This window comes from Capricornis sumatraensis, chromosome 2 (assembly GCF_032405125.1).
Source record: "Capricornis sumatraensis isolate serow.1 chromosome 2, serow.2, whole genome shotgun sequence".
NCBI lineage: Eukaryota > Metazoa > Chordata > Mammalia > Artiodactyla > Bovidae > Capricornis > Capricornis sumatraensis.
This window is the reverse complement of record NC_091070.1, coordinates 64,322,174-64,345,155: the sequence shown is the minus strand read 5'-3', so window position 1 is coordinate 64,345,155 and position 22,982 is coordinate 64,322,174. Positions and strand designations below refer to the sequence as shown.

The following is a 22,982-nucleotide window of genomic DNA, read 5'->3' as shown; positions in this document are numbered from 1 at the left end:
TATAAAAATATTTCACATGCTAATAAGACTTCAAGGACTCAAATATTAGTGGCACTTATTACATTAATATTTAAGAGCTAGAATTTAAAATACATACATATAATGCCTTTTCCCTTATTTTCTGTAGCCCTCTCACTGTTGTACCTTACTTCATCCTACTTCGCCCAACCTTTCTCCATTTCTTTTCATTCTGTCTCATTAAAAACTACCGTACGTTCCTTCCCTTCTCCATCCCCTTTAGCCTTTCTCTAACTTTTTACTTTTGGGTCTTCGTTTAGTTTTAAAAATGAAAATTAACATGGCTTTTATAATGGCATTACTACATGAATACATACATACTCTTTTTTACTGGTTCTGACTAAATGAAAAGGCACTACAATTAAAAGGCAATCTCCCTGGGTTTTAACACAGACGAATACATATTGACTGGTTAATCTCACCCTGAAAATATAATATCTTATCAAGTTAACTTATTTAATAAATAAAAGAGATCACAACTCCACTACAGCTATAATATTCCTTTGCTTCAAAGCAAGAAGCATAAGTAAAGATCTACCTACCTTTATAAAGCTTTGCATCCCAAAGCATTAACCTGCTTATGAGACAGGGATTCTCAGAGCCAGGTTCTTCTCTAAGGCAAGCTTGGCAAAAGATCTGTCTGAAGTCACCTGCAAACAAAAGAAGTTACATAGTTTTTATTCTTAAAGTATTTCTCCCAAAAATACATTTCCTATAAGAACGTATGAAAAAACTAACAGTAAATCCTCTCATACTTGATGTCAAAAATAATTCTGTCAACATCAAAGAATCAAGAGCCAACAAAACATTATTCATAGCATTTAAAACAAACAACAATCATTTTACTTTATACTCAACAACATTTTAAAATCTGTGGCTATTTAAAAAGACAATATTTTATGAAAAATAAGAAAAACAGGCTATATGCTTACTTGAGTAGCTCATAATTTTATTCATCCAGGACCCCAGACGCAAAGCAAATTTCTGATGAGCCATAACCTCAGAGTGTAATACTTCTACATGAAGTGGATGTTGAGAGACATTTTCTGAATGACTCTACAAATGAAAGGAATATTAGAAACAAACTAGTTTTTAAATGTTTGTTTTAAAAATTAAAAAAAAAAACAAATCATACAACTGTTACATTTTCAAATCTCTGGGTATAAATGCTCCAAACTTATGTTTACTTAGGATGTCAAACCACTTCAACAATGTAACTGTTTTACTTGGGCTCTTGTACATTCCTCTTAACATTTTCCTTTTGACGCTAATTCAGAAAATTACCTTTATATCTTCCTTTGCTTCCTGGCAAGCAGCAAAAGCACCTGCTTTAACAGCCCGACGGCCCTAATTATAGACAAACAAGAAATTAAGTAGTAGATTGACAATCCCAATCAATAAGTAATATAAAACCCAAAGACCCAACAAGCTCTTAATTATTAATCATTTTTGACCACCTAAAAATCCTAAGATTGATAACACCTATAAGATAAACAGAAATGTTTAGCATTAGCTACCTTCATGCAGCTTCAGAACTTTCAATGCCACTAGTACAGAATTTCTATACTTTAGAGTCTCAGATTTCTTGCTTCACAAGAATGTCATTATTTACTTATTGTAGTGTACTCTATTAGATAACAATAAATTAGGTTTAATAAACTACTATTATTAATACATGCCTTAGATACTTTTCATGAGTGAAACTGAAATTCTTTAACATGTGTTACATAGCACACATGCAGTCCACTAGTGGGTCAGAGGTGTGGCCTAACGGATACTTAATTTCCAAGCCCTAGAATCACAGCACCAGTAACTAGTGTCGTGATGCTTCTTCCACTGTCTTACACTCCTCTTGAGGGTAGAGATTAGGTTAATATTTCTTCTGCCTATCTGAAGAATACATTTTGCTTTGGATGGGTGTTAAATAAAAGCTGAGCCATGTTATCAACATTATTCTATAAATAGTTTTAATAAATACTGTTAAGCTAACCAACTTCTCAGGATTCATGCATTTAGTCATTTATTCAATAATTTACAGAAACAGAACTAAGGTTGAGCTGACATTCTTAACTGCTCTTTGCCAAATATATTCAGTAACTTTCTGTTTAGACTAAAAAAGGAAAATAATAGTCATCTAAAACTGTAATATACACACACAGAAAAACCAAGTTTCAACCAATTTACTTGGGCTATAAGGAATAAATGAAGAGCATGGTTGTACCTAACATACTACTAAAGCACTTGGCAAGGGCTACAGAGCTACTTGGCAACACCCAATTTCCAGGAAGATGATGAAGACAGTATAATAATTCAAATGAAACACACGAACCTCTTTGTCTATGGCGGTGGTGTGCAACTGGGCCTCTGCAAGCTCACAGTCAAGAGCTCTTTGTAGACTGTATATAACATGGTCATATGAATGGTGTTCATCATTGAAAAGGACACAGTAGTATCTATCATTTTTCTCCCTGTTTAAAACAAAAAGATATATATTCAGATACTGTAACAAATAAGCAAAGGAAAACATGAAAACCAGGCTAAAATAAAAAATGCCCTGTGATGAGTAGCACCATGTAGTTTCCTATGTATGAGAAAAGTGAAAGTGAAGTCATGTTGGACTCTTTGCGACCCCATGGATTGCAGCCTAAGAGGCTCCTCCGTCCATGGGGTTTTCCAGGCAAGAATACTAGAGTGGGCTGCTACTTCCTTCTCCAAAGTACCACTCTAATACTAGTATAGGAGACGATTTTAAGTGGTACAGTGCCATAAAACTTTAAAACTCTGATATAAGTATCAATTTTTTCACGTTTATCCCCGAATTTTTCTGACTTCCAGAAGTAATATGTTATTCTCATTAAAGGGCAGTATGTCTTTAATACTATTCATAACTCTTGCTAATCTCCCACTCTAACAAAGGGAGACAAGCCTCAGGCTCAGAACTTTCAAGCAGGGAATGACAAATAGTCAAGATTTCACTAACATTTAGTTTTTATTTATTTTTGTTTCTACCTTCTATTTATTTTAAGTAATACTGGTTTTATAGTACATTTAAGTTTTTTTTTTTAAGGTGTATAGATTTTAAGTGCCAGCACTACCATTTGACTCTGAAACCTCAGACAAATCACTTAAGCATTTACTCTTGCTGAGATGATGGTATCTTTTACATCTCCAAGAAGAGATGTATAATATCTCCATTTGAGTGTTAGGACCTTATAAAATATGTGAAAATGGTTGTGGGCTACAGTTACACAAATGTCAGAAATTACTACCAGTTTTAAACAGTTTATAATAATCTTCCACTAAATAGTCAACTGATCCTCATAACTCTAAGAGGAAGCTTTTCTCAAGCCTCTTGTAGCTTAGGAAATAAGAGACTCAAAAAGACTTCTCTTTCGTCCCAAAGCTAAGAAACAATGAGAATTAGAAATCAGATCTGTGAATCTGAAATACAGTGCTGTCTACATACATGACCACATTCAAGCAACCCACCCTTTTTAGACAGGCAGACCACACGAATTACGCTTACCAACACAGAATTTCTTAAAGCATTTAACTGATGCTATCAATGTATTTGACATTAAAACTTTTTTGACATAATTCTGATGACCCTTATTTTTCCAAGCAGTTTATGGTCCCGTAAAAGTCAAAATGATACATTTAATGTCTTTTTAAAAAAATTTATTTATTTTAATTGGAGGTTAATTACTTTACAATATTGTATTGGTTTTGCCATACATCAACATGAATCCACCACGGGTGTACACGTTCCCAATCCTGAACCCCCCTCCCACCTCCCTCCCCATACCATCCCTCTGGGTCATCCCAGTGCACCAGCCCCAAGCATCCTGTATCCTGCATCGAATCTGGACTGGTGATTTGTTTCTTATATGATATTATACAGTTTCAATGCCACTCTCCCAAATCATCCCACCCTCTCCCTCTCCCACAGAGTCTAAAAGACTGTTCTATACATCTGTGTCTTTTTTGCTGTCTTGCATACAGGGTTATCGTTACCACCTTTCTGAATTCCATATATATGAGTTCGTATACTGTATTGGTGTTTTTCTTTCTGGCTTACTTCACTCTGTATAATAGGCTCCAGTTTCATCCACCTCATAAGAGCTGATTCAAATGTATTCTTTTAATGGCTGAGTAATACTCCATTGTGTAGATGCACCACAGCTTTCTTATCCATTCATCTGCTGATGGACATCTAGGTTGTTTCCATGTCCTGGCTATTATAAACAGTGCTGCGATGAACATTGGGGTACATGTGTCTCTTTCAATTCTGGTTTCCTCAGTGTGTATGCCCAGAAGTGGGATTGCTGGGTCATAAGGCAGTTCTATCATTTAATGTCTTTAAAAATTGAAATTCTTAAGTCTTTCTCCTAAAATAATACAAATAAACTTAGTAGACTCAAAAACTATATTTAGATTTGTGAAACTCCTAATATTACACAGGTAGAAAAATTCCCACAAGGCCCAAACTGTATTTCATATCAGGTCTTGAATTCTCTTTCGCCTTTTATAAATTAAGAACCAATATTGCTGTCACTAAAAGACTTCAGGTTGTTAGAAATTGCTGGGTTTTAGCTAAAAACAAAAACAAAAAACCTCTTAAATTCCTGCACGTGAAATAATCCTAGATCCCAAAGCACAGGACAGAGGGTTATCTCCTTATTCTGACCATCAAAATTTTTGATCAAGAAAAGTGCTAAAGATCTGGACTAAAGGGAAACACTGTTCTGAAGTCCCCACCTTAGTTCACAAACCTCTCAGGGAACCTGGAAGTTGGTCGAGGCCAGGATCAAACTGGGCAATTTACTTCCTTGCTGGGATGAATGGCTGCTAAGTCCTTGTAAATCATTTATAACAATACCCCAAAAATGTTTTTTCTTAAAAATCAGAAGCTCCTGATTAAGCCCCTCTTTTGCCTTAACTTCTGTATGATGTCTTAGCAGAGCATCTCATATAAATGGACATTTTGGAAAAATTCTCTATGTAACATTTTCACAATGATAGTTATAAGTTAAAGCAGTAGATGAAAACAGAAGACATTTTTCAAATACTCATTCTGCAATATAAATAACCATCATGAAAACTTCCCCCTTTAAAAAAAATCCCCCACCTTTTCTGGAGTTCAGGAGGCAGTTCTTTTTCTTCTTCCCATATAGTCATTTCTACAATGTATTTTATCACTGAAGGGAATATTTTCCTGGCTTGGTCAATTACCTCTTCATTCAACGGACAGCGTAAGTTCTGCAAGAAAGTATAGAAAAACATATTCTCAATGTTGTATATAAGTAAGTGGATGAGAATGATAATGTTATTAATTTATAAGAACAATATTAATGGGTTCATTTACACCATCCTCCAGAATGAATTTAACTTCAGCCCAAGAGGTTGCTGATCACATTGTTTAGCTGAATTCCTTGTGGCCAAGTTGGTGCTACAGATGACAGAAAGGAAAGGAGGCAAAATCACGGAAGCCTCCCTTATGACGCTCTTCCTTATGAATGCTCTCTGCCTGAGTAAACTAATCATATCAGAGAACAACGAGTTATAGGGTTTGGTTTTTCCCTACTGTTTACAAAAACATTTCTCATTTAATTTATTCCAACCAATCCTTACATCCACTCTGTTAAGGCAGAAAATTTATGGCATTTAAGAGATAAAGATTCCATCTAAGGACTTCCTGGGTAGTCCAATGGTTAAGGATCTGCCTGCCAACGCAGGGGACATGGGTTTGATCCCTAGTATGGGAAGATTCCACATGTCTTGAGGCAACTAAACCCATGTGCCACAACTATGGAACCCCATGTCCTCTAGAGCCCACACACAGCAACAAGAGAAGCCACCACAAGAATCCCGTGCACTGCAACTAGAGAGTTGTCCCTGCTTGCCACAACTAGAGAACACCTGCTTGTAGCAACAAAGACCCAGCACAGTCAAATATAAATAAATATTTAAAAAAAATATATTTTTAAAAAGATTCCATTCAATGTCAAAGAGCATCTAAACAGATATAAAAAGCAATACTAACATCCGAGTCTTTTGACTTTCATGGAAAAAAAATGTTCATTTCATTAAAGAATACCACTTCCTTAATAGGTTTGTTCAAACCAATTAGCTAAAAAAACAAAAAAAAAAGAAGCATTTAACTGTTCTGCATCATAAACCATTAGTGAAATGCAAGTCAAAACCATAGTGAGATGCCTCTTCATACCCGCTAAGGTGACCATTATCAAAAAGGCAGATAACAAGTGTTGGCCAGAATGTGGAGAAACCTGAATCCTATACACTGCTGATGGAAATGTAAGATGGTACAATTTGGAAAAGTCTGAGAGAAGCTCAAAATGTTAAGTATAGTGACCTTATGATCCACCAGTTCCACTCTGAGATATCTACCCAAGAAAAATGAAAACATATATCCACACAAAAAACTTGTACACAAATGCTCATAGCAGCATTACTCATAATAGCCAAAAAGTGGAAACAACCTAGATTTCCATAGACTGATGAATGGATAAATAAAATGATGCATTATCCATACAAAGGAATATTATTTGGCCAAAAAAGTAAACTACATGCTAAAAAAGTACTAAAGTATACTCTTTAAATGGGTGAGTTTTTTAACATAGTATGCAAATTACAACTCATTACGTTGTTTAAACAAAGCACTAAGCAGGAAAACAAATATAGTAGCTCTTTAATAAGACACACACACATACACACACACATAAAAATCCAATAGAAATTCAGTAGAAGGCTTTAATATTCAATTTTTTAACCTACCTGCTATACACCATACTAATGAACTGTATTTTATTCTGTGGTGACCAAAACATTAATCTACACATTTACTCTTCTGCACCTATTCTTCCTCACTCCCCAATGCTTTATTATTTTCATTTCTACCATCTCTTCAATATGTCACCTTTTCTCTGGAGATTTTACTCAGAAGCTTTTGCTAGAAAGAGAGAAAAAGAGTGCCAAAGGTACTAAGAGCAACATTTATCCACTATGTTCCTATTTCTTATCTTCTTTAGCTTTAGAAATATTTCCTTTCAATTCTTAATCAAAGTAGTCTGAAATGAAAAGTTAGAAGAATCTACTTATTACTTCCATACTATATCAGAAGCTAAGTTCTTCAGAAGAGTTCTGGTAAGTAGAGAAGAAACTTTTAAATAAATCATTTATAGCTTAGAAAATAAGAAGATCCATTAGAGGGAACAACAGAGTGATAATCAAAATTGATTTTTAAAAAACCTTAATAATAAACCCAGAAATGTACTACAGAACTAGAAAGAAATTTCCCTTAAACATACTTTTAGAGATATTGCCAAATGCTGGACTATAGGCTAAGTGGTATTGACCAGGTCTAATTACCCTTGGTAAATCCCTATTATGGCTGGCACAATGCCACACACCTGGCAGAGTACCGATTTCACATTCACCAAGGCAGAGACAAAACAAAGGTGAAGCACAAAGGACTCTTGGGGGGCAACTGACTAGTTATATGCTAGCTCTAAGTATGCTCTCACATTCAGATCATGAATCTGTTCCTGAGTATACAGATTTGCTGACATAACAAGCCTGAATGATCTATTTCTTTTTGAATCTAATTATAAATCCAAAGAAATCCAAGAAGACCAGGTTAGTTCAGGACTCAATTCAGTGTTCTGAGGCCATATGGCTAGGGAAAACCACAAACAGACTGGAACCCCATGAAGTAGGAAGAAGGAGCCTAGTTTTGTAAACTTGATGAGCACTTAGGTTGCTTCAGTATCTTGGCTACTGTAAATAATGCTGCATAAACATAAGGGTGCATGTATCTTTTCAAATTAAATAAACTTTGTACTTCTTTTTTCTTAATTTTATCTTTGGATTGTTCATTACTAATGTATAAAATACAAGTAATTTTTGTATCTCATATCCTGCAACTGTGCTGAACCTGTTTATTAGTTTTAACAATGTTTTAATGGATTCCTTCAGATTTTCTATACAGACAATCACATCATCTGCAAACAGAGTTTTACTTCTTCCTTTCCAATTTGGGTGCTTTTTATTTTTATTTATTTATTTACTTATTTTTTGGGGGTGCTTTTTATTTCTTTTTTTTTTTGTCTAACTGCCACAGCTGGAATGTCCATTACACTAATAAATGGATACTCACTGTGGCAAAGCAGAATATGCCTTACTCCCCATCTTAGGGGGAAAGTATCCAAAAGTATCCTAAAATTGAGTTTTAGGTTCTTTTGACACAAATCCATCCTCACCAGCCTACTTCACCTATTCCCTAACTCATATATGGAATCAGGTATTTTTACAACAAGCCCTGGTTTCTTTTACTGGAAAATGGTACTTAAGAGATCAAAATATAGACCCTAGGAATATTCAGTGTTATAGAGTTATCAGGAACAGTTTAAAGAATACAAAAACTATTTATTCCTTAGGTTTTAAAAAGGATTCTTCTGTGAAACCATTTGAGCATGGTATTTTTTAGGAAGTACTTTCTTGTGACAACTTTTAAAATTTCTTCAGTGGTTATTAACTGTTAAAGTTTTTTCTGTTTTTGAATAAATTATGACTATACTGTTGGATAAAAGAATCTATTTTCAAATGTCTTTGCACAGAGTCACTTTTATAATCCTCCTGTGTCTGTGGTTCTATGGTCATTTTCCCATTCTTCTTTTTAATTGTCGCTATCTGGGCTTACTCATAGTTTTTTTCTTGATTAGGAGGCATAGTGGATAATATGTTAGTTGATTTTTTTTCCTTTAAGAATAGCAATTACAGAATCTATGTGTCAGTTCTACTGTTTTCTAATTCATTATATCCTCCTATTTCATAATAACTACTTCCACTCACTCTTTTAGGATAATATATTGTTTATTTTTACTTCTCAAATTGACTGCTTAACAAACAAGTATTCTGAGTTCATCTTTTCAGTGTAAATTCATTTCTTTAGAGAAATATGGAATCAAACTTTTATCAATTTATCAAATCTTTAAATCCTCTAGAATCAAATACAACTCCTTACATTTAAATATTAGAACATAAAATCAGGATTCTCGATGGACTTCAGCTTAACCCATACAAATAACATTTATTTCTATTTAATTTCATCAAGCTTAAAATAGCAATTAAAACATAGTAATATTCTTACCTCTTTTGTGGTACCTGCTCTTCCAGGTTCATGACTTATACAAAAAGGACCAGTTTTCCATGCTTCTGTGTCCCCACAGTCACAAAATCCTCCTCCAGTAGAAGTATGCATCTGACAAATGAAAAATGTGTGTCTTAATTTCAAAACATTTACAAAGAAGAATGATAAAGAGAACTCAAATAATACCTGTTTCCTGCTATTTCAACCTTGATTGCCTTAAATGTTATAGATAAATATCAAAAAATATTTTGATAACAAAAAAATTCTCAATACTTAATCACAACAAAAATGGACCTTCAAAATTGATACATTTTTGAAACATACTCAGTTTTTAAACAGTTTTTAAAACAGATTGTGTCATGTGTAAAAAAAGAAAAGAAAAAGAAAAAAATCTATATGACACCCAGAATGCTTGAGTAGATTTTAAGATTAAACAGACTTTTAAATCATTACAATGATACTAGCATAAGTACTTAAGAAATGTATATTTTCATCTATATTAATATCCTATAGCAACTAAAACTTATTACAACATTTTTTTCTTTGAGGGTTCCTGTAAAAAAAAATTATCTAAAACATAGTAGCTTAGATAGAGAAGGATGACAATGACCTGAATTTGAATCTTCCCCAAATCTCCCCCCTCCAAGTCATACAACTAACAAGGAGAACAAATAAAGCCACACATGACCCATGTCTGCAGGATTACTGGGAGTCAAAAAAAATAAATACCACAACCTTCAAATGACTTCTTTTATCAGGGTTTCTGTTGCCTATCACTTCAAGCATGTGGATACAGACAATAGGAGAAGGAAGCTAAAGAGACTCCATTAAAGAGAACAGAGGCGTATAAAGGACTTAAATCAAGCACAGACAAAATCACATCCCAGAAGAGAAAGCTCACTGTTAAGGAACAAATACCGAACACAGACTGGGGCTTGGTGGTTCACAGGGAAAGAGACTGAAAGTAGCAGGACCAGAATGGCCACCCCCGAGAAGCATTCCTTTTGGAGGAAAATCAAATACATTTAAAAAGGGGGTAACCCCTTATAGAATGTGACAGTAAATGAAAGAAAGAAGAGAGCAAGCTTAAGAATCCTATAGAAACAAGAGAGGAACAAGACATGCCAAACCCTCCCCTCACTTCACCACCATCATCAATATCATCTATAAAAGAAATTACAAAGAGGGTAAAACTGACAGAAGAGAGCACTTGTGACACTATTCATGAAATGAAATAGAAAAAAGTACACCATATCCATATGACACTGTTGCAAAAAAAAAAAAAAAAAAAGCCCCAAAATGTAAATAAGAGCCAAAACTCAGTTATGAAGCTGGAAGAAAATATAATGCTCTAAACTGAATTACCCATCCTCAAACAAGCATTAAAAACCCTTAATCAGATTAAGACACCTTTAACCACAAACACAAAAATTAAAAACAGAAATGGACAAAGAAGAAGAAATAAATGAGACCTGAATGAACTCAGGGGAAAAAACAGAAGAAAATGATATATCAGAAGTAAATAGCATTGAAACAAAGCAGGGAAATAAGAGAATGAAAGTAAGATGAAGCAAAGAAATACAGGGTCAGAGGAAAAATGGTTGAAATAGAAGATAGGCCTAAGCAAGGTAGATGAGCTTAACCGGAGTCACCAAAGAAAAATCGAAACAATGGAACAGGGATAACAATCTAAGAAAACTTCCTGAAAACAAAAGGCCTTAATCTACACAGCGAAAGGGCCATGAGTGACTGAGAAAAAAGTATGATCAACTCCAAAACATAACCTCCTAAAACTATTAGACTTTAAAGATAAAAGTCCTGAGGTCTGGGGCAAAAAGAAGAAATAACATAATTACAAGAAAATTAGACTGGCACCAGACTTCTCAATAACAATACATGAAACAAGACAACAGCAGAGCAGCATTTCAAGGAAAGAAACAGTAAACCAAGGATATTCTCTACAGCTAAGCTATAAAAATACAATTTTAAACATGTCAGAACTAAAGGAACACTGTATACACATGACCTTCCAGAGGTCACCATATCCATATGACACTGCTCATGTCTGAGCAGTGATCAGCAAACTTTCTGTATAAAGGAACAGACGGTAAATATTTTAGGCTTCGCAGGCCATGGAATCTCTTTTGAATTACTCGGTTCTACTTTTGCAGTGAAGCAGCAGCCACAGACAATAAATAAATGAATAAACATAGCTATGTTCCAATGAGAATTCATAGGCACTAAAATTTTAAATTTCATATAATTTTCATTTATCATGAAATATTATTGAGAGTCCCTTAGACTGCAAGGAGAGCAAACCAGTCAATCCTAAAGGAAATCAGTCCTGAATACTCATTGGAAGGACTGATGCTAAAGCTGAAACTCCAATACTTTGGCCACCTGATGTGAAGAACCGACTCATTGGAAAAGACCCTGACGCTGGGAAAGATTAAAGGCAGGAGAAGGGGACGACAGAGGATGAGACGGTTGGATGGCATCACCAACTTGATGGACATGAGCTTGAGAAAGCTCCAGGAGTTGGTGACGGAAAGGGAGGCCTGGCGTGCCGCAGTCTATGGGGTCGCAAAGAGTCGGACACAACTGAGCGACTGAACTGAGAACTGATTATTCTTCTTATTCTTTTTCACAATATAAAAACCAGCTTAGGGGCTTCCTTGGCAGTCCAGAGTTAAGACTCTGCACTTCCACTTCAGGGGGCATGGATCGATCCTTGGTTGGGGAACTGAGATCCCACATGGCTTGTGGTGTGGCCAAAAGAAAAAAAAAAAAGAATAAAAACCCAACTTAGCTTGCAGGCCATATACAAAAATAGATGGTGAACTGCACTGGACCCACAAACTGTAATTTGCTGAACCCTAGAGGATGAGCCTCAGCTGACCAAGCAGTGACTGGGGAAACTTCAGAGAAAGGATAGTTGGTAAATATTTTACGTATGTAAATTGTATGTGGTGGTAAGAATAAATCAAAGGGCTTCCCCATTGCCTAAGTGGGAAAGAATCCTCCTGCAATGCATGAGACATGGGTTCAATCCCTGGGTCAGGAAGATCCCCTGGAGAAGGGAATGGCAACTCACTCCAGTATTCTTGCCTGGAAAATCCCATGGACAGAGGAACCTGGAAGGCTACAGTCCATGGGGTTGAAAAAGAGCTGGACATGACTTAGCGACTGAAAAACAACTAAGAATGAATCAATCATGTTGATGTTTGGGAGAAATCAACACAATACTGTTAAGCAATTATCTTTCAATTATAAATAAATTTTTTGAAAAAGGACAAACCAAAGGTGTTGAAAGATTCATGGATAGAAGAATGTAAACTTTATACAACCTCACAATCAGAAAGACAACTAAAACAATGGGAAAAGGGAAAGAGAAAGCACTAGATTGTCAGCTACTAAGTAGGTAATAGGAAGACAGCAAAGACACCATTAAAACTGACAAACTAGACAATAAAAAGTTAAGTAAGCGAGTAAAAAGGAACTAAAGGCACTATAAAAATTACTACTACAAATGTTGCTACTAGAACAAAGGTAACAAAAGAAATTAGAATATACAAATCAATTTTATACACTGAGGAATGCTAAACTCATACATAATTACTAAAAATGTAGTTTCAAATCCAAGTAAATGTATAAACTTTAGTATAGGGAATGCCATGGAAGCAAGACATAAACTACAGAAGCATTAAAAAGAATTCTGGCAAATATAACTACATATAAATTAAAATGTCATTAAGGCAAATGACAGCATAAATCAAGTTTAAAAGACAGAATATAGATTTCATACACTTAATTTATGATCCAGCAATAGCATTCTGAGGTTACCAAGAGAAATGAAAACAAATGCCCATACATAGACTTGTATTTGAATGTTCATGGTAGCTTTATTTAAAAGCTAGAAATAAGTCAAGTATTCATCAAATGATGAACAGGTACTATATTGTGGCATTTCCACACAATGGCATACTACCACGCAATAAAAAGGAACAAACTGCTGATACATGAGAGGCACTCAAAGGCATTATACTAAGTGAAAATAAACAGACAGCAAACACTACACAGAATATGATTTCACTTATATGACATTCTGAAAGGCCAAAACTATAGGGACAGAAAACAGATCAGTGAATGCCAGGACCTAGGGGTATGTGAACAAGAGGACTGCCTGCAAAACAGCACTAGAGAACTTTTGGAAATGATATATCTTGATTATTGTGGGGGTTTGTTGTTGTTCAGTGACTAAGTCGTGTCCAACTCTGCAACTCCATGGACTGTGTGAGCATGCCAGACTTCCCTGTCTTTCACTATCTCTCAGAGTTCACCCAAGTTGATGTCCGTTGAATCAGTGATGCCCTCCAACCATCTCATCTTCTGTTGCCCCCTTCTTCTCCTGCCCTCAGTTTTTCCCAGCATCAGGGTCTTTTCTAATGGGCCAGTTCTTTGCATCAAGTGGCCAAAGTATTGGAGCTTCAGCATCACTCCTTCCAACAAATATTCAGGGTTGGATTCTTTTAGGATTGGCTGGTTTGACCTTCCTGCTGTCCAAGGGACTCTTAAGAGTCTTCTCCAGCACCACAGTTCAAAAGCATCAATTCATCAGCGCTCAGCCTTCTTCACAGTCCAACTCTCACATCCATACATGACTACTGGAAAAACCACAGCTTTCACTATACGGACTGGACCTTTGTCAGCAAAGTGATGTCTCTGCTTTTTAATACACTGTCTAGGTTTGTCATAGCTTTTCTTCCAAGGAGCCAAGTGTCTTTTAATTTCATGGCTGCAGTCACAGTCCACAGTGACTTTGGAGCCCAAGAACATAAAATCTGACACTGTTTCTACTTTTTTCCCATCTATTTGCCATGAAGTAATGGGACCAGATGCCATGATTCTTAGTTTTTTGAATGCTAAGCTTTAAGCCAGTTTTTTCACTCTTCTCTTTCACCCTCATCAAGAGGCTCTATAGTTCCTTTTCACTTTCTGCCATTTAGAGTGGTATCATCTGCACATCTGAGGTTACTGATATTTCTCCCTGCAATCTTGATTCCAGTTTGTGATTTATCCAGCCCTGCATTTTGCATGACATACTCTACATATATTAAATAAGCTGGGTGACAATATACAGCCTTGACATACTCCTTTCCCAATTCTGAACCAATCAATTGTTCCATGTCCGGTTCTAACTGTTGCTTCTTGAGCTCTATACAGGTTTCTCAGGAGGCAGGTAAGGTAGTCTGGTATTCCCATCTCTTTAAGAATTTTCCAGTTTCTTGTAATCTACGCAGTCAAAGGTTTTAGCGTAGTCAATGAAGCAGATGTTTTTCTGTTATTCCCTTGCTTTTTCTGTGATCCAACAGATGTTGGCAATTTGATCTGTCTGTCCACTGCCTTTTCTAAATCCAGACTGTACATCTGTAAATTATAGGTTCACGTACTGTTGAAGCCTAGATTGAAGGATTTTGAGCATTACCTTGCTAGCATGTGAAATGAGTGCAATTATGCAGTAGTTTGAACATTCTTTGGCATTGGCCTTCTTTGGGATTGTGATGAAAACTGACCTTTTCTAGTCCTGTGGCCACTGCTGAGTCTTCCAAATTTGCTGACATACTGAGTGCTGAACTTTAATAGCATTGTAGGCTTTCCTGGTTGCTCAGATGGTAAAGAATCTGCCTGTGATGCAGGAGACCTGGTTTCGATCCCTGGATTGGGAAGATCCTCTGGAGAAGGAAATGGCTACCCACTCCAGTATTCTTTCCTGGAGAATTCCATGGACAGAGGAGCCTGGCAGGCTACAATCCATGGGGTCACAAAGAGTTGAACACAACGGAGCAACTAACACTTTCACACTGTGGTGGTTACTGAACTGTATGTATGTATGAAAACTCATGGAACTGTACACTTAGAAAGGTAGATTTTATTGTACATCAATTATATCTTTAAAAATCTAACTTAAAATGAAAAATTATTAAAGACAATCATATTAAGATAATATTTGTTAAGTATATAACATAGCAGTAAGAAAAAAGCAACAGAAAAATAAGTAAAGGACAGAAATAGGCATTACACAGAAGAAATTAAACATACAATTAAAAGATGAAAAGATGTTTGTAATACTAGTAATAGAAGTGCAAATTAAAATAATCAGATAATTTGACTACTAACGGATTGGCAAAAAGTAAAAAGACTGATTAAATAAACTTGGGGACAGATATAGAGAAAGACCATTCTCATAGCTTTTTAACGTGACTGTAAACTGATATAGCAATTCAGAAAAAAATCTGGAAAAATCTATCAAAATTTATGCACACAAAAGCCAGAAAACATACTTCTAAGAATCTAGTCTCAAGCACTCTTGAATATATACATTGGTGTATAACAAAGGTATATGTATATGTTGCATTATTGGTTGATTCCTGTAAAACTGGAAGCAATGTAATTATCTAGGAAAAAAGGGATGGTTTAAGTATATAATGTCATACTCCCACAAAGGAATACATGTAGCAGTTAAGCAAGGCAAGAGTTATTGTATGGATCTGATTCACAATGTGCCTTTAAATTTTATTCATTGGGGAATCTTTCCTCTCTGTTCCAAGAAATCTTGGGCATACACATGACCCTTAGATAATAAAAGTTCTCATGGTCATGACAGTCTCTGTCCAGGCATTAGAATGCCCAGTTCTAAATACAGATCAAATTGTCAAGCTTTCTTTTTTAAAAAAATATAAATTTATTTATTTTAATTGGAGGCTAATTACTTTACAATATTGTATTGGTTTTGCCATACATCAACATGAATCCACCATGGGTGTACACGTGTTCCCCATTCTGAACCCCCCTCCCACATCCCTCCCCATACCATCCCTCTGGGTCATCCCAGTGTACCATCCCCGAGCATCCTGTATCATGCATCGAACCTAGACTGGTGATTTGCTTCACATATGATATTATACATGTTTCAATGTTATTCTCCCAAATCATCCCACCCTCTCCCTCTCCCACAGAGTCCAAAAGACTGTTCTATACATCTGGGTCTCTTTTGATGTCTCTTATACAGGGTTATCGTTACCATCTTTCTAAATTCCATATATATGCATTAGTATACTGTATTGATGTTTTTCTTTCTGGCTTACTTCACTCTGTATAATAGGCTCCAGTTTTTTTTTTTTTTAAAGTATAAACTTGGTGAAAAATTGGTAAATTAGATTTCATGAGAATTTAAAATTTGGGGAATGTATCTACACAATGGAATGCTATTCAGCAAAAAAGTGTGTGAGCTACTAGCAATTAAATAACAGGTAATGGCAACCCACTCTAATATTCTTGCCTGGAGAATTCCATGGACAGAGGAGCTTGGTGGGCTACAGTCCACGGGTCGCAAAGAGTCAGACTCAACTGAGCAACTTCACTTCACAGTAATATGAGTGAATCATAAAAACAATACACTCAGTGAAAAAAGCCAGACACAAAAGCATATGTACTATATGATTTCATTACATAAAGTTCTAGAAAAGGGAATACCAAACTACAGTGACAGGAACCAGATCAGTGATTGCTTGGGGGCAACAATGTTCATCATAGCACTATTCATAATCACCCCAAAACAGAAACAACCCAAATGTTCATCAGCTGATGCATGCATAAATAAAATGTGGTATAGCCATACAGTGGCATATTATTTGATAATAAAAAGGAATAAACACAGATACATGCTACAACCTGGATAATCACTGAAACATCATGCTAAGTGAAAGTGAAACATCATGCTAAGCCAATTACATAGGACCACATGTTGTGTGACTCCATTTACATGAATTGTCCAGAAAAGGCAAATCTGTAGTGACAGAAAGTAGATTAATGGTTGTCTCAGGCTGCAGGAAGAGTTGGGTTTGTAAAAAGGGTTACGAGGTTTCTTTTGTGGGTGATAAAAATGTTCCAAAATTTATTATAGTGATGATTGTGCTACTCTGTGAATATACCAGAAAAACACTGAATTGTACTTTTTAAATGTGAATTATACTTTTTAAATGTGAACTGTCTCTCAATAAAGATGTGGATTATCTCTAAAAAAAAAAAAAGAGTTATTATATGCTAGAACACAGAACTATCTCCATGATACATTAAATTAAAAACAAGTTGCAGGGAATTCCCTGTTGGCCTACTGGTTAGGATTCTGGGCTTTCACTGCCATGGCCTGGGTTCAATCCTTGATCAGGGAACTGAGATCCTGCAAGCTGCACAGTGTGGCCAAAAAAAAAGTTGCAAAACAGAGTACATAGTAGGATCCCATTTATACACACACACACACACACACACACGCCTCCTAAACATATATATGTTTATAAATACTTAAAGATCTGTAGGGATGTGTACTAAATCGTGTTTAGTTTAACAAAGAAAGTATGATGGGACAGAAAGGCAACAATAATATTTGTATTCTTCTGTATTATTTGAATTTTGAAAAAATAAGTTTTATTGCATTGCCTAAGTAAATAATTTTTTTAATGCTGTTGCATTTCGAAGACAATATATAAATTCTCATTACGTAGAACTGATCTTAAGATAGACCCTGATTGTTACTTCTATAATTAAATCTTAGATATCAGGCCTGCCTATGATCCTAATACTTCCTATGATCTGCCCTTTTGATCCTAACACTTGATTTCAACAAATGTATGTTGAAGGAGTTCCATGGTGGTCCAGTGGTCAAGACTCTGAGCTTCTAGTGCAGGGGGTACAGGTTTGCTCCCTGGTCAGACAACTAAGATCCCACATGCTGCATGGAGTGGCCAAAAAAGAAAAAAATAGTAATAATCTTTAATAGTGGGTGTTTTTATTTTGAGGATAAAAACGCAAAGTTTACTGAAAAAATTTTTTAAAGAATGTGCTTCAGTATATTCTGTTTTTCATATTTACCTTTTTGTATGTATCTAAGAATGTTTATGTGCTACTCTCTAAACAAATTCCAATTATAGAATAATAGTGTTATCAACTACAATCATCATGTTAAATACCTTAGATTCTCAGACCTTATTTATCTTACTGTGTTTTTTAAATTAATTTATTTTTAGTTATGCTGGGTCTTTGTTGCTGCACTTAGGCTTTCTATGTTGTAATAAGCGGGGACTACTCTTCAGTTGGAGAAGGCAATGGCACCCCACTCCAGTACTCTTGCCTGGAAAATCCCATGGATGGAGGAGCCTGGTGGGCTGCAGTCCATGGGGTTGCACAGAGTTGGCCACGACTGAGCGACTTTACTTTCACTTTTCACTTTCATGCATTGGAGAAGGAAATGGCGACCCACTCCAGTGTTCTTGCCTGGGGAACCCCAGGGACAGTAGAGCCTGGTGGGCTGCCGTCTATGGGGTCGCACAGAGTCAGACCCAACTGTAGTGACTCAGCAGCAGCAGCTCTCCAGTTGCGCGGCATGGGCTTTCTCATTGCAGCTGCTTGTTGCTGCGGAGCACAAGCTCTAAGTGCACGGGCTCAGTAGTTGCAGCACGTGGGCTCAGTAGCTGCAGTGTGGAGGTTTATTTGCACCACAGCATATGGAATCTTCCTGGACCAGGGATCAAAACCACATTACCTGTGTTGGCAGCCAGATTCTTATCTACTGTACCACCAGGGAAGTCTCTTTACTGTAGTTTTTATTTTTAAGGGATAAACTACTGAAAAGCTGGATATCACAAAGAAGGCACACATTACACACAGTAGATCAAGCTCAAATTTTTATCTCTGTTCTCAAAAAGTTTGTGTTTGTTTTTATGCTTCTACTTTATTTTCAATTCTCATCTTAGATTCTGCAAGATCATAGCAAAAATTCTTTGGTGTGGGATAGCAATTTTACGCAAAAGAGATAGATCAAAATCTCAATATGGGGTTCTTTGATATTAAATTAAAATTTATATGAATACATGAACACATTTTTGGGGGGCTTCCCTGGTAGCTCAGATAGTAAAGAGTCTGTCTGCAGTGCTGGAGACCAGGGTTCGATCTCTGGGTTGGGAAGATCCCCTAGAGAAGGAAATGGCAACCCACTCCAGTATTCTTGCCTGGAAAATCTCATGGATGGAGGAGCCTGGCAAGCTATAGTCCATGGGGTTGCCAAGAGTCGGACATGACTGAGCAACTTCACTTTCTTTTTTTTCAACTATTTTTGTGCCTGCAAGTTAGATACTATCAAGCCAACTGCCATGTCTGATCCACAATCCTTTAAAATTTTTAACCCAAAGACAAACAGGAAAATTCAGTAAATTTTAACTTTCCAGATTTTCTCAGAAAGAGTTATAAAACACAGTTGGATAATCTATTTACCCCAAATGAATTACCTATGCATGTTGTGAGGTAGCAATGAAAGACTATGATCTTCTATGGTGATAACACTCTCAATGCAGAAGCCTTCCCTCTTCACAGTGTGTGAAGAGTGTGAATAAGGGATGGAGAGTCACCTTTCATTATTTCATCAACTACTGGTGTTTTCACAGTATTTTAAATGCCTGATTTCAATTTTACAACAATACCAATATTTATTCTGAAAGGTAATCACATGTTCCAAGTAGCAGAACTTCCAACTCGTTCTCTAGGAATAATTTGCAGTTCTTTTTTTGTGGGGGCAGGGGGAGGTATGGGGTGCACTTCATGGCTTGTAGGATCTCAGGTCCCCAACCAGTGATGGAACCCCGGCCATGGCAGTGAAAGGGCTGAATCCTAACCAGTAGACCACCAAGGAACTTCCTAATTCACAGTTCTGAACCATACTTCAGAAAAAAATTTGCAGCAGTGCAGGATCTATTCCTACTCCATCACAGGTAATACTGCATAGATCTCTACAGGAACTTTAAATTCTTCTGCTGTGAACTTTAAGACTGCTATGAAAGATGTACTTTGGGGAACACTGAGTACTCCATAAGGAAGCCATTAGCGTGATTTGAAATGAATCTTCAACATGGCCGAGCAGATCTGGACAGACACCCCAAACCATCTCTGTGAAACAGCCCCACTCCCTCCACAGTACTGGGGACAGCAAAAGTTGTTCTGCACTATTCTGTGCCTAAAGGTTTTTCTTGGTGCTTTCTTCACACAGTATCAGATCTTGGGTCTGCATCCCCATCATTATCCTTTTCTTCCCCTTCTCTGCAGCAAAACATATTCCTTCCTATTTCTTCTCATCTTTTTTTTTAATGGCTTCATTTTTTTCTTTTATTGTGTTTTATTTAAAAAGAATATACACAATATATAGGTGAGTTACAAAGCAGAATAATGAAGCGAACACCACTGGTTCAGCATTTAACCCAGGAAAATATTAATACTGTTGCCAAGTTCCCTGTGTGGTCCTCCATTTGACATAGAGGTTATTGTTACCTGAATTGTATTTATTAGTCATTCCCCTGCTTTTCTTTAAAAATTTCACCACATCTAACAGGTATTTCAGAGAGATTCTATCACTTATTCCCCGACCAAAAGTCTTCTGTTCTTTACACACACTTTTGAAGGATAGTATATTTTAAAGCTTATAAATATAATTTTTTATTAGTTACACAATAGTCCATCCTCCTAATAACACAAAGATTCCTGAGTAAGCTGTACATGCATCTTCTATAAGAAGAGCTTTGCAAATACCTAAAGATGATAAACTTAAGGATGCTTCACAAAAGAGTGCTTCGTGGTGCAATGTGGACTGTAAGCTTTCAATAATGAAAGATAGCTTAGTGAAGAGGTTCCTAAATTTAATAGACAAGTTTTACCAGTCAACAGAAAAAATCAGAAAAGGAAGGAATGTGATGAGCTCTTCCACAGAGGTACATGTATGCAATTTAAAGACCTGCTTTTTAGCCTGAGATTATCCTACTTCCTTGGAATTAAATTTTCCTTTTCTTCATAAAACTACAGGAGATGGTAAGAATTTTTTGGTTGCTGTTCATGTGCTCTTTTTAAAGTTAAAATTGAACTTACTTAGCCAAATAAAAATTTGAAAACCCTGTGTCTTACCCAGTCTTCTGAAATTGTACTGGCCCACAGAATCCCAAAGCTTGGCAACCTCACTACGACCACAATATAATACTATTCTATACCTACCAGATTGGCTAAAACTTAAAAAGTTGGCAACATCAAATCTTGCAAGAATGTGGAGCCATAGGGACTCCCATATACTGCTGAAGAACTTACAAACTGGTATAACCACTTTGGAAAACAGTCTGACATTATCCACTATGACTCAAGATATACTCTAGAACTCAGCAATTTTATTCCAGATATATACCCTGGACAAACTCCTGTACATGGGTACCAAAATACACAAATAAGAATGTTCACAGAAAAATTGTTTTATACAGTAATAGTCCAAAATTGGAAACAATTTAAATATCCATATACAGTACAATGAATAAAAACAATGCGGGTTATCAAACACTACAAGGTAAATGGACAAAACATATACATATATAAATATGCACACACACACACACACACACACACACATACACATAATGCTGAGTGAAAGCTACTCAACAAGAGAAACGTACAGAATGACTCCATCTATACAGAATTCAAAAACAGATGGAACTATTCAATATGATTTGAGTGATAAGCTAAAAGGAAAATGAAGGAAACTGTTATCGCAAAACACAGAAGAGAGGTTATATCATAAAGTGGGAGAGAAGGATGGTGATCTAGAAGGAGGCCCCTGAGAGCTGGCAATGTCTCATTTCTTGATCTAAGGGGTGGTTAGAAAGGTGAACACTTTATAGTTATTCTTTAAGCTGTTAATATGCTTTCTACAATCTTTTGTGTAAAAGTGATATACTTAAAAAAAAAATTGTAAGGGGCTGTCTCTTGAGGTAGCAGATGCTCCATCACATATGTTTAACCAGAGCTAAAGCTTCACATATCAGATGTGTTACAGCAGAAACTCAAGTACTCATCAGGAATTTGGACTAGCTGGCCATCAGTCTCCTGCCAATTAAGAAACTTTATGCATTTATTTCCATACCTTATAACGATGATTTTTATGAACACTATTCTGGAAGCAGTCCATACAGAGTACACATGTTGGATCAATTGCACAGTCCCTAAAAAAGATTAAAAATCAGGTGCCAAAATTTAGATGATTCCCATTGATACTCAAAGTATAACAATGATATAATGTGAATCAATTTCCTGTATGATACACAAACTGTTTATGAAAATACTTTAAAAATTGAATTCCAAATAATGTTGGCCTCTTTCTGGCCATATTTGAATGTATATGGTTGGATGTTTGGTTTTGTTTCCTAAATTATCCTCATTACTTTGGGCTTTCACCTGGTTTCAAACTATTAAATTCCACTTCAAAATTAGTTTTCTGGTGCATGATTTGGCAGCAGGTACGCCAAAATTAGTTTTCTGAAAAATTGATCAGTTTTTCTTCACTCTCTGCATCATCTTATCCTATTACAGTTACAAATACATTTTACAGGCACTGATTGTTCACTGGTAAATGAGGCTTGGTTAAAGACAAAATTCCTTAGAATGTAAGCAACAACAACAACAACAAAAAAGAATGTAAGCAACATAAGGGAAAGGATTTTAATTTATTTTGTATAATATGTCCCAAGCATGCAGAGCAGTGCCTGGCACATGATAAATATTCAATGAATATTTATTGAATAAATTAAATTAAATTTAAATTTAAATTAAATTCTTAATATTTTCCTTAATAAAAACTTTTAAAATGTAAAATTTTATTTAATACTTTCAGGGAAACATTGACAATAATATAAACAGGTACAAAGTGCAAAATTAATTT

At 35.8% G+C, this 22,982-nt stretch overlaps 1 protein-coding gene across 1 annotated transcript in view; it reads right to left on the bottom strand.

Moving 5' to 3' along the window:
• UBR1 (ubiquitin protein ligase E3 component n-recognin 1) overlaps positions 1-22,982 on the bottom strand; it is a 154,691-nt gene that overhangs the window by 106,893 nt on the left and 24,816 nt on the right. Inside the window, exons 3-9 of the mRNA XM_068963839.1 lie at positions 22,188-22,266; positions 9,188-9,298; positions 5,147-5,277; positions 2,348-2,486; positions 1,303-1,365; positions 951-1,074; positions 561-668 (exon numbers count right to left, since the gene is read on the bottom strand). Coding sequence (XP_068819940.1) covers positions 561-668; positions 951-1,074; positions 1,303-1,365; positions 2,348-2,486; positions 5,147-5,277; positions 9,188-9,298; positions 22,188-22,266 — 755 coding nt within the window. The remainder of the gene's footprint in view (positions 1-560; positions 669-950; positions 1,075-1,302; positions 1,366-2,347; positions 2,487-5,146; positions 5,278-9,187; positions 9,299-22,187; positions 22,267-22,982) is intronic.